Raw genomic sequence first — 17050 nt, 5'->3', positions numbered from 1 at the left:
ATACAGGCACATGATTCACTTTGGTGACCCCTGAAAGGGAACAGCTGGAGGTAAAAGAAGAATTGAACTTGTCCCCATTGTAATAATGTAATACAGAAACATATTATTAATTAAGGTTTATGTACTACACATTCTTCTAACTTACAAAACAAGATTAACACTAATATCTAATATCTCAGTTTTATTTACATTACCCTAAATCACACACTTCTTTCTTTACATTCTAGTACATACTACATCCTCTATTCTTAGATTTTTAATATGGATGTGAGAAGTTTTACATAATAACTTTAAAACTTTGTTAGAGCTGAAGATGAGTTAAAAAAAACAAAAACTAAAGTTTAGAGTCAACAGTTAATGAACTTTATGTGTTAGTGAAAAATATCTCGGGTCAGCCTTTTTGTAACTGTGACAGCTGTGTTGAGCTGATCTTAAAATGGGTACACATATTTAAAACCTAGTGTGTACAAAAGTGAGTGTCCATAGCAAAAGGATATCTATATATCTATATCTATTTATTTATTTGCAATTTCACAATTATATCACTGAGTAGACATGATGAAAGTAACAGGATAGGGTATAAAGACTGTGTAGCAATATTACGCTACTCACCTACTGTTTTAAATGGCATTCAGCAGCTGCTTAGAGTTACTCAGGTTTATGTATTGGGAGCTGTGCCTGTAAGGATTTCTCAAATCTGCCTTTCCTAATAAAGCCAGATTAGAATGACTTTATTGTGGTGAACAAGCACATGCTTTGGTCAGCAATATGGTTATTGGATGAACAATAAAACAACTACTTCATCAGCTGCATGACTCTAACAGTCAAGAGACACAAACCGAAATGAACAACAACCACCCCATGTGACAAAATGTTTACAGCTATTTTTATTATTAATGAGTCAGTGGTAACTTGACCTGAAACAGACAATCTAAAATTCAGCAGCATGTTCCTGTTGGCATTGTTCTGAACCAAAAGTGGCGGCTATCACGAATGAAATCCGGAACCAGCACTGGCTCCAAAGAATTACAAGCTCCTTGGAGACATCTAAAGTTTCACCCACTTCATTTTTCCACAAAAACTATGGTCTCACTCAGTCACGTTTTTTTTTTTTTTTGTGATGGTTGTCTTTAGTTACACGTCTTTTAAAATAGTTTTTTAAAGATAATTTGAAAAATAAAATTTCAACAAAATGATTTTGAGGCTTTGGGAATGATGTGTCTACAAGGGAAACACAACCTAAGAAGATCTTCTGTAATTGTATATGCATACTTTTTTCCACAGGCTGAGAGTCTAGATGGAGCACTTTTTGTGCCGGACATTAAGCTGCACAGCAACCCATCTGCATTCAATGTCTACTGCAACGTGCGACATTGTGTGTTGGACTGGCAGCAGAGAGAGGCCTCCTTAGTTTTGGCTTCCAGAAGCTCGGTGCAGAGTGGCGACTCAGACAGTGAGGAGGAGGAAGAGTACCGCGAGCCTGCTGTGAAGCTACCAAAGGTATGAGTAGGGCTTTGCATTGTCTAATAATGTGGTGGTTCAGCACTTGATATCAAAGTTTTTTTTTTTAAATCTTAAGGAAACAATGGTGCTTTTATCTCAAGGCTTGTATGTAGGGCTCATATTGTGGTGACAATTGAAGTTGCTTTACTAGAGGTTTGTACCCTCCCATTCTCCATGAGGATTGTAGCCTTTCCTGATCTGTTTTCCCTACATCGTTCTTCTACCCGTCTGCTGGTTTGTCTTTCTTGAGCTGTTTTCAGAGATGCACTGTAACACAGAGCTCTTCTAGATATTACCCAGACACAGACAGATAATTACACAGACACCCCCCCATGCCCAAACTAAATGTAGTATTTCTAGTAGGTGAGAATACTTTCGACAGAATCTCCCGCTGAGTGTAGCACATAGCAGGACTCATGAGTTCAAATGAGAGAACAGCTTCAGTCTGTATAATTCTTAATTTAAAGAATGAATCAATTATGGAAACAAAATTTAATTTGAAGAGCTACCTTTTTGCTTGTCATCCAAATAAAGAGGCATGGGCACCACCATTAATCTGAACATCACCTTGTAAAGTTTCTGTGTCACTTTGAACACGACACAAATATAAATATACATTTTTTTTTTGATTTTGCACATGTGTAGGAGGGGCCTAGAATTAAATCACCAACCCTAGGGTTCGCTAGGGTTCAGAATTTGCACGTGCAAAAACATGGCTTTTAAATATTTTTACAAACTGAAATAAAGCATAAAACTTAAATGCAATGCAGGTTGGCCCTCACAGTCAATTTGTTTCCCAACCTAGTCAATTTAGGTAATGGGTTCTATGTATAGAAATTAAATGGAAAATCCAAGCATTGTTGATGAAAATGATGCAAAGACAGAGAGAACATGAGCAGAGAGGGAAATGTTAGCATCCAGCAGTAGCAGCAGCATCACAGACCCTTATGAACTAAAAAACAAAACAAAACAGGATGACCAGATTCAGTCATTACCAAAAATGGTAAAACACACTCCTCAATCTTTTCATTAAGATTATGTGAAAGAATTTAGCCCTTTGGTGCACTTGGCCTGAAATTCAAATCTCTGGAGGCTACACTTTAATTAATTTATTGCAAATAAAATCTGTGTGTGTGTATGTGTTTGTTGAAATACTGAATCTCCAGTATCAGCAAATTACTTTTTTTTGCACCACACTGGTCCTTCCTCAACTGAAACAGCTAAAGCTTGAAGTGAGTATTCTTGAATGTATGGCAAATAAAAACTGCATCATTTTTATTGGCCAAACTTCTTTCTCTGTCTGGCATTTCCATGTGCTTAAGCGGGTCTGTTATTATACACAATGTTAATAGTGGATAGATGGTGACGGCAGTGGTAGTAACTGCACATACTGTCAATATTAGTTGTTTTATTGTAGGATTCTTAGGCTTGTAAAGAAAAACGTCTATCAAAAACTTTTGTACTTCAACAGTTCTATTTTATTTAGAATACATATTAAAATGAAGAGAATTCTTTATCAGCAATATTGACGATGCTAAGCATTTAACAAAAGTGTGGATTTTGTTTCTTTTTTAAACTGCACATTCAGTACATCAGTATGTTGCTGTATGAAGTGGTATCACAGCTAATTAGCGTGGAAGCTTTATGGGAGAATGATGATTACTAGCTTATTTCTTTGTGTCTGCAGATCATTGGTATTGGCCTGTGTGGGGTTTTTGAGCTGATTAAAGAGACTCGGTTCTCCCACCCATCATTGTGCCTGCGCAGCCTGCAGGCCTTGTTGGACATGCTGCAGGGACAACAGCCTGAGGGCTTTCAGACTGAGCCTCCTGATGTGCTAGGTGAGGCTGAAAATATGCACATACAAGGGTTTATTCAGTATATCTGCACAATCTAATGCAATAATTGTTGTTTAGTTAGAGTGATGTTATGTTTTTAAGTAATAGTTGTTTTACTTTATTTTGTCTTTTGTCATTTGTTTATTATTGTGAATTTATTTAATGTCTAATACTGTGTTTTGCTTAGCCTGATTTACTTGCACACATTTTTACAACCATTTAACCTATTCACCAATTGCATGCCTTCTCAGAATCTCTGTTCCAGTTGTTGTTGGAGACCACTGTTCGAAGCACAGGGCCCAATGACCCGACAGGACAAGCCATCACTGCCCTGTCATGTGCCTGCCTCTTCAGCTTGGTGGTGGCGTGGGGAGACACTGGCAAAATCTTGCAGGCTGTCTCTGCCATCCTCACCAACAATGGCAGCCATGCCTGCCAGACGATACAGGTATTTCAGCAACTGAAATAAATTACAAATTGGACTATACAATTGTCTTCATTATTTGTTTTAAGTTTGCATCTCTAGATTGTTAGAAACACAAATGCAAAAATGAGTAGTCTTTATAAATTATGAGATTGTACGTTTTGTTGGATACAATTAACTCAGTAACTATGTCAACCTCTTATCTTTGTACCGATCACCTGTTCAGATTTTACATTGAACAAATATATTTGTAATGATTTTAAGCCATATTCCAAATATAAACTATTATTTACTTAGGTTTTTCTTCTGGGTTAATATGAATTCTCTACTTCACCAAAGTGCATTTTTTGTGGATAAAGAAACATCTGGTTCCTCCATGAATTTCCCTTGAGCAGAGAAACCCAGGGCAAAGTCTGGATAGCCAAAATGTCAAGCTGTTCTGGTGTTTGATTATGTTACCCTTCCTGCCTTCTTCTGCCCATACCTGGTTTTCTGATTGCTGTTTGTCCTTTCTCCACATTCTGTTTATTTCTTTCAGTTTTTTTGCTTCTGCTATATCAAAACAGTTTCTGTAATAATGTTTGTGACCTTAAAATTGTTTGATCTTTACCTGCATACAGATCTAATTCTGGACCATACCGGAACTGTGGAGATATTTTTTCCCACAATTTTATCCCCCATAGACATAAACTTTTTTTTTTTTTTTACTGCCTACTCATTTTTTAAGCATTAGCTGGACTGTGAATCATCACAATGGCAGGCAGGCTTGGGGGAAGTGTACCCCTATGTGCTGTACTAGTCTGTTTGTTTGTATTTGTTTACATGTGTATGATTGTTAAAATTAGCAGTGTGTTATATCTGCCATAGAAATAATGCAAATGTGTGTGAAAATGCATTTAGGGGAAGTTAGGAGAGAGCAAATATGCATGTAACCATAGCCATAGTGACTAATATAACCATTTAAATCAGACAGCAACAGAGAAGCTGTACAAAACGCACTTCTGTATGTCGGGTCAGAGGTCTGCAGTGCTACAGTCTCTAAACATTCTCCTTGTCCTCCTAAATCTGACCAGGTGCCCACCATACTGAATGCACTACAGAGGAGTGTACAGGCAGTCCTAGTGGGGAAGATTCAAATTCAGGATTGGTTTGGGAATGGCATCAAGCGTGCATCCTTAATGAACAAGTGGCTACTAAAGGAGGTGACCATTGATGAAGATGAGCGCTGTCTTCTACAGACTGATGGTTCCTTTCTGTATTTGCTTTGCAAAGATGGACTTTACAAAGTAGGCTCTGGATACAGTGGCACTGTCAGGGTATGTAACACTCACTTTTACAAATCGTCACTGGATGTTTAGATGTTTTCACATACACTGGAGAATTAAATGTTTTTTTGTGTGATGAGAATTTTTATGAAACATATTTTATTAGAAATTCAATTTAAACATCTGAAAAATACACTGTCCCAAAGCTTAAAAATGGACTGTTTGACATAAATACTTTTCTTGGGTGTCTAATCTGTTCAGAAAAAAATAGTATATTCTAGCAGTAGCTCTTTATTTAATTAAATCAATATTTTCTTAAACCTCATGTAATGAATTGGTATTGTATTGCGATTAAATCAAGTTCAAACAGAAAGGTACCATGTACCACCTACATATGTATTTGAAAGGCTAAAGTAACCTTGAATTCAAAGTATTTAAGTTGGATAGCCTTTTGCCTTCAGAATGGCCGCAGTTCTTCTTGGCATAGATTTAACAAAGTGCTGGAAAGATGCCTTGGAGGTTTTTGTCTGTATTGAAATGATGGCAGCAAGCCTGCGAATCTCCTGTTCCACCACGTCCCAAAGATGGTCAACTGGATTGAGATATGGTGTCTGACATTTGAGTACAGTAAACTCATTGTCATGTTTAAAAGACCAGTTTGAGGTGATTATAGTTTTTTGACATGGTGCTTTATGCTGCTTGAAGTAGCTGTCAAGAGATGGTACACCAGGGTCATAAAGGAATTGACATGGTCAATAATGATTCAGATCAGCTGTGGCATTTAAATGATGCTCAGTTGGTACATAGGGGCCCCATAGTATGCCAAGTAAATATCCCATACACCAGCCTGAACTGATACAAGGCAGGATCCATGCCACATTCAAAGTCAACAAAATCACCTTTGTTCCCCAATTTGATGCTCAGTTTAAACTTCAGTAGATCATCTTGACCATGCCTACATGCCCAAATGCATTGAGTTTCTGCCATGTGATGGGCTGATTCAGATATCTGTGTCAGCAAGCATTTAAACGGGTGTGCCTAATAAAGAGTCCAGTAAGTGTAAGTGGCAGCTTCTAAAGTAAAAAAAAATATTTTATGTGTTTGATGTGTCATTACTGAAAACCTGTGTTTGATCAGTAATTTAAGTCACCTCTTGGTTTGTTTTTGTGTGTTCATGTATTCATTTATTTCTTGCTCATGTATTTGTTTTCCCACAGGGCCATGTATACAACTCCACGTCTCGAATCAGAAATCGAAAGGAGAAGAGATCGTGGCTGGGCTTTGCTCAGGTAAGTGGTAAAGGATTCATCAGGATGCCCACCCCCCATAATTAAATCTGGTCCCAATCACCTGTAAAAGTTACATTAGCACACAGTCTCTTGTGATTTCAGCATAGTAATATTTGTGTTGTCTCTTCAGGGGTACTTGCTGTATAAGGACACAAGTAACCACAGTATATCGGCCATCAAAATCAACCCTGAGACTCTGGAGCATGAGGGGGCAGTCACCATGCCAGGTGCGGAAAAAACACTTTTTTGCAATTAAGGTTAAGTAAAAAAATTGCAATTTTTTGAATATTCACTTAAAATTAATGTATTGGGTTTTTTGCAACTCTGCAGGTCAACACGCAGATGGCCAGAACATCATATTCACAGATGGAGAGTATATCAATCAGATTGCAGCCTGCAAAGATGTAAGTTTAGATGGAAGTAGACATTTTTTAAATGTATTCAATATCACAGCAGAATGTCCTCAGTACAGTGCTTCACCACAGCCCCTTTCAGACATGCACTGGAATTCAGACATTTTCCAGGCTTTCTCTGGGGTGCGTCTATGTGTGAACGCAAACAACCAAATCTGTTGCCCCTGACATTACTCTGATTTTACCAAGAAATGGAAAATATTAGCTCATTGGCAGCAACACATCTCAAAAATGTTTAAAAAAGGTGATGTTTACCATTGTGTAGCATCGCATCTTCTTTAACAACTTTCTGTAAACATCTGGGAAATGAGGAGACCATTTGCTGGAGTTTGGGAGAGGAATGTTGTCTCATTCTTGTCTGATGAAGGATTGCTTAAAGGTCCTGGGCCTTTGTTGAAGGATTTTTTTGTTTTATCATACGCCAAATGTTTTCTATTGGTGAAAGATCTGGACTGCAGGCAGGACAGTTCAGCACCAGGACTCTTCTTTTGTGAAGCCATTCTGTTGTGATGGAGGCAGGATGTGGTTTACCATTGTCTTGCTGAAATATGCAAGGCGTTCCCTGAAAGAGATGTTTTCTGGATGGGACATATTTTGCTCTAAAACCTCTATGCACTCAGCATTGATGGTGCCTTTCCAGATATGTAAGCTTCCCACACCATAGGCACTAATGCACCCCCACACCATCAGAGATGGAGGCATTTAAGCTGGATGGTCCTGCTCCTCTTTTGTCCACAGGACAGGGCATCCATGGTATCCAAAAAAAGAATTGTACATTTTCATTCATCTGAACACAGGACAGTTTTCCATTAAGCCTCAGACCATTTTAAATTAGCTTTGGCCCAGAGAATACGGTGGCATTCCTGGATCATCTTCACATGGGAGATTTGCAAATCATTCCATTCGGTTTTTATTTACGTTTTACACATCATCCCAACTTTTTTTGAATTGGGGTTGTATATTGGCTTTTCTGAGTAGTGCTCCTGTTTAGAACGAAAAAGTAAGATGGGGAAAACGGTTTCACATGTTAGTTTAGTGATCAATTGTTTACCACTACAATCAATTTCGCCCCCTGGTCATCTCTCCTTGTTTTATCTTGTGCAATTTGGGGTAGCTTTTTTCACTCACTATATGTTGTATCCTGCATGAAAATCAATTCTTTACTTTGTTACAAAGAGGGTAGTTGTTCCTCCTAATTTCCCTCTGAATCATGTATTACCCTTCCTACTGTTGAGGCCCCTGTATCACTTTAAAGGCTTTTCAGCTGACCACTACCATTATCTATAAGTATAGCTGTGTCTTTTTCTCTGCATATGTATTTGTGTTGTGTATAAGTGGGTCTGGCTTAATCTCACAAACAGTTATCTGCATAAGGACCCTGTAATGTAAGTGGGGGAGGGAACCTTGCAAATTATCCAAATATCTGCCATTATAGCTTGCCTTCCTCCTGAAAAGCAGTTTCTAGGCTAGTCAAGGGGGCAGGATACTGTATGGGGGAGTTCTGGGAGAGTCATTTTGAAGCTATGTACATGGATTTTTAGTGTGCAGCATGCAAATGCAACCATTTTACTGACCACTGACATTTGAGGGAATCCACAAAAGACAAAGTGAAAGGACCTTAGATGCTGGGAAAAACAGTAAGAGGTTGGTGTAGGTGAAATCTGGGAGGTTAATGGGATACTCAGAGGAAGAAGGTAAGAAAAGAAAAGTACGGAGAAGATACTTGTTAGAATAGTGGTGCATGTGTTCTGCTCCGCAGGAATAAAAGCATAACAGATGAACCTGTGATCATTACCACATAGTGAAAACCAGACCACTAACACACCACCCTTAATTCCCGATTTTCCAAGTTTCCCAGTTATTTTTCTTTTGTTTTCCTCTCTTTACTCTGTTTCTTCCCTGTAAATTGTTCCTTTCAGTATCCTCCCCTGCAGAATGACTAACCGCCCTTTGTGCCAGTTGTGGCATTTGTTATATGCTCCACTTTGAGTCACACTGTGTGAATGGTTCATAGATTTCATAACCCTCTTGTTGTTAAGAGAAGTGATATGCTATAAACACTGCCACTGCTGGGCTTTTAACTTGATTTAGCCACTTATGTTAAAAAATTCTTCAGCCCTTGTGTCTAAATGTTTTGAGAATCTAAATAACATTTCTTCCTTTTGGCTCCTGCAGGATGGTTTTGTAGTGCGGATCTATACTATGAGCTCAGACCCAGCCCTGCAGCAGGAACTGCAGCTGAAGCTGGCAAGGAAATGTCTGCACGCCTGCGGCATCTCTCTCTTTGACCTCGAGAAGGATCTGCACATCATCAGTAAGTGATTCAAAATGAACTGAGAACTGAAAGAGGCTTTGAGAAGTGATTTCCATATGGCTATGTTGTCCCTTACCAGGATACTGTATGAGTCTCTACAGGGTTGCATATTATTTAGAAAGTATTCAGAATAGTAGAATTAAATAAAGTTATTTCCAGTCTTGTCTCCTCATGTATTTGTCTCTAAATAGTTTATTATTCTCTCAGGCACAGGCTTTGATGAAGAGGCAGCATTGCTTGGAGCAGGCAGGGAGTTTGCTCTGATGAAAACTGCTTCAGGAAAGGTGAGAGTGAAAATCTTCTTTGCTGCCGTGCCTAAAACATTTAACCAAATGAAAGTTGGTACAGATTTAGCTGCTGAGATCTAAGAGCTTTTGTTTTGCAAATGACAGGCTAGGCACTTTACAGGGTGAACCCAAGGGGAAAAATGATCAAAAATGATTTTTCTCCTTCTGTGTCACGCGGACTAAACAAGACCATTGTGAAACATTAGCATTCTCTTAGCTTATGACATCTGTATGTAGTTACTGTAGCTAAAGTATGATTTCATTTGGATTAGGCTGTACTAGAGCAAACAATACGATATCTGCTTGTTTTGGAAATAGTTGTCTTCCCTCCAACCTAGATTGTCTTTAATGCAGAAAAAGGAGCTGTATTATTGGATGCCTCGTGGTCTTTGCGCTCTTTATTGTGCTTAAGTCCTAGCTCTTGTTGGTGTATAGGCCCACTGATCTTATAAACTGACATCCCTGCTTAAATAACTGGAAGTGATTAGCTAGCCAGTGGGTCTGACCTTCCTCTGATATAATGTTCACTTTCAGGAAAACACAACCCACTACATTTTTTCTATCCATAAACTTATTAAATAAGAATAGTGGGCAAGTTGGGAGGCAGCGCTTATAGCTATGAAGATATTTATCATTTTATTTCTGACTGTTTTCTAATTGAGAGAACTCTAGCTATGTAGTTTGCTGGGGTGTGGAGGGTGTGGTGGTGTGTCTGTACTATAGGTGTGGTGCTACGTGCTTGTTTTATAGATAGCAGTTCAGGGCAGTTGCCTGTTGAACATTTTTGTGTCTGCCTAGAGGCCTAATCTCACAGCGTACTTTATCTGCGGATTACCCTAACACTGGCTGGCTAGATGAGTAAAAATAGGAGCAGCTGACGTGTATAATGGCACAAAGGTCATATTACTGACAAAAGTCAAAGGTCCACTGTTTAAGGCTTACAATCTACTGTTCACTCTGCATTCTTTTGGAAATGTCATTTGCAAAGTGAATGTCAGAAGATTGGAGTTATAAAAAAAATGATCTCATACAGCAGCCTTTGAACATGTATCATCAAAATGTATTCCTGTTGTTCAGGTTATGTTCAGACTGACAGTAGCAGTGCATTAAAAAACATAGGGTCCTCATTATTTCAATAAGATTGCTGTGTTGGCACATTGTGGTTCCCCATAAAGGCCCCTATTAAAAATTCAACAAAATATTCGATCCTGGCATAGTTTTAGCTGCAGTGTATTCTAGCAAGTATATACAGTACATCCTTAAATTATTATAATTTTTTTTTTATTTATTTATTTTGTCCATATCCCGTTAGTTCAGGATCAATGTCCGCATGTTGATTTGGCACAGTTTTTACGCCGGATGCCCTTCCTCACACAACCCTCCCCAATTTCTAACGGGCTTGGACCGGCACTGCACAGCTGGGGAGGGGAATGGGCTGTTAAGGGTTCAGTGTCTTGCCCAGGGACACTTCGACATATAGCCAGGGCCAGGGATTGAACCACTCACCCTGTGGTCAGTGGACGACTGCCTTTACCTTTACCTTTCCCTCACCTTTCTTTCACAGATCTACTACACAGGAAAGTACCAGAGCCTAGGTATAAAGCAGGGAGGACCATCAGCAGGAAAATGGGTGGAATTACCTGTTACAAAATCTCCGAAGATTGTTCAATTCTCAGTCGGCCACGATGGCTCTCATGCATTGCTGGTAGCCGAAGATGGAAGTGTGTTCTTTACAGGCTCTGCCAGCAAGGGAGAGGATGGAGAATCCAGTAAGACAATTTCTACCTATATTTAACCATGCATTCTGTTCAGCCTTAGTTAAACACGGAATCAAAGATACATCTTAGCTGAAGCTCTAGTGGTACTGTCTGTTATTTTCCTTTGCAGCTAAAAGTCGCAGACAGCCCAAGCCGTACAAGCCCAAGAAAATGATCAAACTAGAGACCAAGACAGCAGTGTATACGGCATGTAACAATGGCAGCAGCAGCATTGTCACCAAGGATGGAGAGCTATACATGTTTGGCAAAGATGCCATTTACAGTGACAGCACGTGTAAGTTGACTTGGTCAAGGATATTTTCACATTCATAACATCTGGGATACTGTAATTTATTTTAATTTCTATACAAAAAGTATAAACACCTTGTTTGGATCTATTTGTTTCCTTTCCATAGGCCAGGTTACAGACCTCAAAGGTCACTTTGTAACTCAGGTTGCCATGGGAAAGGCCCATACATGTGTTTTGACCAAAAGTGGTGAAGTGTGGACATTTGGGGTGAATAACAAGGGCCAGTGTGGCAGAGACACTGGAGCAATGAGCCAGGCAGGGAAAGGTGAGAAAATGTGCCAACACAGGCAAAAAATACACATCACATTGTATATTATATCTTGCATACGTATATGTTTATGTATTTGGTGGGTGTAGCATTTGGTGTGGAGAGCATGGCCACAGCCATGGACGAAGACCTAGAAGACGAGCTAGAGGAGAAAGAAGAGAAGAGCATGATGTGCCAGCCTGGTATGCACAAGTGGAAGTTGGACCAATGCATGGTCTGTACTGTTTGTGGAGACTGCACTGGCTACGGTGCAAGCTGTGTCAGCAGCGGAAGGCCAGACAGAGTACCAGGAGGGTAAGGGAGCTCACAAACTATAAAAAGGATTGACATGCTGGAAATGTTTATATGGTTGGGAGGGTCTTTTATGACTAACCTGTTTATTAAGTTAGTAAATTTATTATTAAGTTAACTTAATATGTTTTTGTAATTGTGTACGTGTCTGTCAACCAGCATCTGTGGCTGTGGTTCTGGGGAGTCTGGATGCTCAGCATGTGGCTGTTGCAAGGCCTGTGCCAGGGAGCTTGATGGTCAGGAAGCCAGACAAAGAGGCATTTTTGATGCTGTGAAGGAGATGATTCCACTGGACCTGCTGCTAGGTATGCCAACAGATATTAAACATGACTTCACATTTCCCCCCTGTTTTCGTTCATAAAATATCGCACTTGTCACCACTTCTATTGTTTACATTTTGCTAACAAGTCATTCTCATGTACATACCTGAAGACGATGTAATGTTACAATTTTTAGTGGCGCTCTATATGTTAGAACCTCCTTAACTGTTCAGAGTAAATGACTGTCCTGAGTGTGTTTGTGAGTGAGTTGTACAGTAGATCTTTCTGAGCCGTGCCCCTGCACTGCTTATGCCGCAAATTACATTTGCTTGAATGCTGTATTTTGTACAATTGCCATGGTTTGTCCTTTGCTTTATTCTTGTTTTGTGCAAAGTCATTGCTTCAGTGTCACGTCTCTCCATCATTCATTGATGTGTGTCTTGTTTTGTTCTGCTCTGCTCCGTCTTCCCTCCTCCTCCCCCTGCATCCTCTCTGGGCTGCCTGTACCTGGGGCCTTTTGTGTTTTCAGCTGTGCCTGTCCCTCCCCCTCCAGGAGTGAACATCGAGGAGCACATTCAGATCCGTCAGGAGGAGAAACGACAGAGGATCAATCGCCGACACAGACTGGAGGAGGGCCGAGGTATGGATCAGGGCTAGACAGTATGGGAATGTGTTTAGTGTAGTTTTGTTGTTGTTGTTGTTGTTGTTGTTGTTGTTGTAAAGAGTCAAGACTTTACTGCACTTAGGTACAGGGAAAGTGAAAAGGTGAGAGCGGGGATTAGTAAATTAGTTAATAGGCTGAAGCTAATGGTATGCCCATCCTTTTTAGTAGCAGTTTACTTTGTAAGATTGGGTGTTGTGCATTGGTGGCTCCCCTCTTGCTCGTGTCCTTATAATGTTTTAGTGTGTGTGTGTGTGTGTGTGGTGTGTGTATTATTGTGGTGTAGTATTATCATGTGTTCTCTCCCATTTGTGAGCATTGTGCATGCATGTGAAAGTTTCTTTCTCCCCCAGGCCCCCTTGTTTTTCCTGGTCCCATTTTTATGAACCAGCGTGAGCAGGCCCTAGCCAGAATAAGACCCCTTCAGGCACTAAGGCATAAACGGGACAAGCACAAAGGTACTATGGTCTTCACTACCTCAATGGGTGCAGAGACACCCCTCTTGATTCATCTCCCAATCTGGCTGTCCCGTCCACCTCCTCTCTCACTCTCTGAAGGCAGGACTATTATGTCTTCACCAGGTCTCATGGTAACAAGCAATGTAGCCCGTTGGCAAGAAGGACACTTTGACACACAGTGAAGAAAGGACTGTGAAGTCTTAAAACTGGGTTAAAGTCCAGTATCTTCCACAGGGTGTTCTCTTTTGCATTTAAAACTGTACATCAATAATATGCATTATTCTATTCTTCTTTCTTCTTATATAAGGTTTAATAAAGTATAAAATTACTTTTCTGCGTTAGCAGTTCTAATCATTAATAGTAGGATCCCTGCTCTGCCTTGTGCTGTTGGACCTGAGTAGAAACCATTGTACATATCTATATAGATTTACATATATGGATTGCATAGCACCTGATTTGTGACATAATGGGTGCAACTGCAGTATAACAAGCACATAAAACAGCTAGCACTGCAGAGAGCAAGCCTTGATGAACAACCTGACAAGTATGACACAGAAGGGGGAAGTCAGAGATCTTACATGCAAAGTCGTCTCATGGAAATCACTTTGAAACCACTCCCAAACATCTGTGGACTTGATTTATCACAAGGGGTTTATCACAATCCTGATAAATAACAGTTTCTCAAAGCATTTAGCTTTTCAGGCACTTAAGCATCAGACAACTGAGTGCCTGTGTTTGTTGTGTGGAGAAATTAGTAGTTGTATGGACCAGAGGTTCAAACAATGAACACATTTTAAAATAGTTGCATAATTATTTAAATAATAAGCAGAAAACATGAAACAAGTCATCTCATCATGGTAGGCAATGATGCATGACTTGTGATCGATTTTTATTAGTATTCAGAGGAAAATATTCGACAGTTAATGTACAGTGAGTAAAAGATAATATATCATTAAATATACAATAGACGACAAATAATGCTCCTTCTGTATATCAGCACACTTACTGTCTAAACTGTTGCTGCTGTTACTTTTCAGGATATTACGTTGTTATAGGTTGGTCTGAAACTCCTGTTGGACTTTATTGCTTGGGTCTAACTTTTGGTCCCAAGTTGTAATGATTGTGTGCCCTTGTTAAGCATCCCCTGAAATCTGGAAACCTATGTAAAAACAATTTTTATTTTTAAGTGGCTTGTGTGAATGTCATGTGGAAACTATGATCCCACAGTGTTCTATTTCACAGCAGCAGCGGTTTCCCCCTTATTGTCAGTTAAGACGTTGAAACTTCACGGAATAACTTTCCTTTTACTGGTTGTACCAGCCTTGAGCATCCTTCTTCATGTTATTACAGTCATTTAGAGTAATGGATGTCTCAAGTACCCCCAGTGACTTGGTATTCCTGTCTGAGACTTCAAGAGCAGCTTTTGTGGGCTTCAAATATCATTTAAGAGCACTTCTATCTACTCACCAACATTTACACGTGTATCCATGCACTAAATTTCCAACTCTGCTCTGTGAATGTTTGGGCCATTAGCCACGTAGAGTTTATTTAATATTGACTGTGAAGTTCCAATATTGATACCAAACCAAAGTTGTTATCTCATCTGGTTGGTTCCAGTTACAGTGTGCTGGTTCCTGGTCCAAAAAGGTGGTACAGTTATAATTACAATAATGCATGGGTATCTATCCAACTTTTTCCCCTCACAACTGTGACCTCTTACACAGGGCTCAGGGTAAACCAGATTTCCTCCTCCTCACTAAACACAGACAGATGTTATAAAGAAAATACATTTATTTTTGCATCTGTCCATTTGTTAATGGGACTGGTTGCCAAAAGCCTTTCTGTTACAGAGGTTTTGCTCTCCTTTCTATTTTAGCATGCTTTCTCCTTTTATTCCAAATTTCTTTTGAGTCCTCTTCTCCCTCCAGCTCTGTTTTCCAGGACTCTGCAGAGACATCGGCCTCGGTGGTCTGACGTTGCTGCTATACCTCACTCTCTCCTCTTTCTTTACTTAAGTATACTAACTTCAGTGTTTGCCTTGTAGATGGTAGCAGTGAGCGTGGAGAGAAGGATGCCAGCAAAATCACCACCTACCCCCCAGGGGCAGTGAGGTTTGATTGTGAACTGCGAGCCGTGCAGGTCAGCTGTGGGTTCCATCATTCAGGTATAAGTTGATTTCTCTTTGCTTATTTTGGTATGTTTGTCAGCATACTATATGAACAGAACCTTTTTAAATATGTGTAGAAGAGGGGCTTACCTTAAAGGACTTGCTTCTTTTGGTTCTAGTTTGGATAGTACATAAATGCCGTTAAAAACCTTTGACTTCTAAATATCTCTCTGAAAAATGCATCCAGATGACATCACCGGAAAAGAACTTTCATTTCAGATTATGTCATCTTGTTGCTCATATTATGAAGTTTGTAATCAAAGTCAACCTGCTTCTCCAGAGACCCCCTGGAAGACATCATCTGAACTCCTAATGAAGGAGAAACGTTTTTCACCTAGAAGTAGTAATGTATTCAAGTCATAGAGAAGTTTAAAAGCATTACATGTATATTTACACCTTAAACTAAAGCCATAGAAAGCAAGTTTAAAATTGGTAAAGTCGCCCTTTGAAGGAAAAAAGTGGGAAAAAAAAATCATGACTCTGTTGTTTTACAGTGGTGTTGATGGAAAATGGAGATGTCTACACCTTTGGTTACGGCCAACATGGGCAGCTTGGACATGGAGATGTCAACTCCAGGTATGTTTTGTGTTCACTTGCTTGTTTTTATGAATGAAAACCGAAAAATTTAATACAGTGTTCAGCCAGCATTTGTATATTCAGGCCAGTTGTTTTAGTAAAGTTTTGAAAATGCAGAAGTCTATTCATTTTTAAGAAGTTAGAATTCCATTACAAATTTGTATAAAATCACACATGTGATCATAGTTCCTAAAACAGATGTTTTTCCTGCTAGGGGTTCTCCAACTCTGGTGCAGGCCCTTCCAAATCCAAGTGTACAGGTGACAGCAGGCAGTAATCACACAGCCATTCTCCTCATTGATGGCCAGGTTTTTACCTTTGGCAGTTTCTCGGTAAGAAAAAAAATGTTTTCCTTATAATCATAGTCGGACCTAAGATGGACATTATACTGATTTAGATATGGTGGACCACAAATATTCTACAGTATGTGAACATATGCATTATTTTAATCCAGAAAGGGCAGCTGGGCCGGCCAATCCTAGACATGCCCTACTGGAATGCCAAACCATCTCCCATGCCCAATATTGGTGCTAAATATGGACGAAAGGCTACGTGGATTGGAGCCAGTGGAGATCAAACATTCCTGCGGATCGATGAGGCTCTTATCAACTCCCATGTCTTAGCTACTTCAGAGATCTTTGCCAGCAAACACATTATTGGCCTTGTGCCATCCTCCGTGTCTGAGCCGCCTCCATTTAAATGCTTGCTTATCAACAAAATGGATGGAAGCTGTAGAACCTTCAGTGACTCTGAGCAGGAGGACTTGCAAGGTTTTGGCCTCTGTCTGGACCCTGTCTATGATGTCATATGGAGGTGAGTTCAAAGTAGTGATTAACAAAATTCAATCCTTAGTTTATTTGATTTATGTATGCTATTTATCAGCATTATTATGTAAACTTTTCTGCATATGAAATTCACTGCTTTTTGGATTTTTAATCCCTTCCGTGTGTTATTCATTATCATGTCTCC

The 17050-nt window shown here is 39.6% G+C and overlaps 1 protein-coding gene across 4 annotated transcripts in view; it reads left to right on the top strand.

The window, feature by feature from the left end:
* Positions 1–17050, top strand: part of mycbp2 (MYC binding protein 2) — a 59910-nt gene that overhangs the window by 8607 nt on the left and 34253 nt on the right. For 3 of the 4 annotated variants that reach the window (XM_067516057.1, XM_067516056.1, XM_067516055.1), the window contains exons 3-22: positions 1285–1500; positions 3191–3344; positions 3593–3789; positions 4839–5081; positions 6248–6319; positions 6450–6546; positions 6650–6723; positions 8908–9046; positions 9254–9330; positions 10898–11102; positions 11221–11385; positions 11507–11665; positions 11758–11962; positions 12119–12264; positions 12749–12859; positions 13234–13338; positions 15383–15502; positions 16000–16081; positions 16296–16413; positions 16536–16894. In XM_067516057.1, the coding sequence (XP_067372158.1) occupies positions 1285–1500; positions 3191–3344; positions 3593–3789; positions 4839–5081; positions 6248–6319; positions 6450–6546; positions 6650–6723; positions 8908–9046; positions 9254–9330; positions 10898–11102; positions 11221–11385; positions 11507–11665; positions 11758–11962; positions 12119–12264; positions 12749–12859; positions 13234–13338; positions 15383–15502; positions 16000–16081; positions 16296–16413; positions 16536–16894 (3044 nt within the window). The remainder of the gene's footprint in view (positions 1–1284; positions 1501–3190; positions 3345–3592; positions 3790–4838; positions 5082–6247; positions 6320–6449; positions 6547–6649; positions 6724–8907; positions 9047–9253; positions 9331–10897; positions 11103–11220; positions 11386–11506; positions 11666–11757; positions 11963–12118; positions 12265–12748; positions 12860–13233; positions 13339–15382; positions 15503–15999; positions 16082–16295; positions 16414–16535; positions 16895–17050) is intronic. The other variant, XM_067516058.1, reaches the window with a different exon arrangement.

The sequence above is a fragment of the Channa argus genome, chromosome 9, assembly GCF_033026475.1.
Source record: "Channa argus isolate prfri chromosome 9, Channa argus male v1.0, whole genome shotgun sequence".
Lineage (NCBI taxonomy): Eukaryota > Metazoa > Chordata > Actinopteri > Anabantiformes > Channidae > Channa > Channa argus.
Note: the sequence above shows the minus strand (reverse complement) of the source record. Positions and strands in the feature narration are given on the sequence as shown.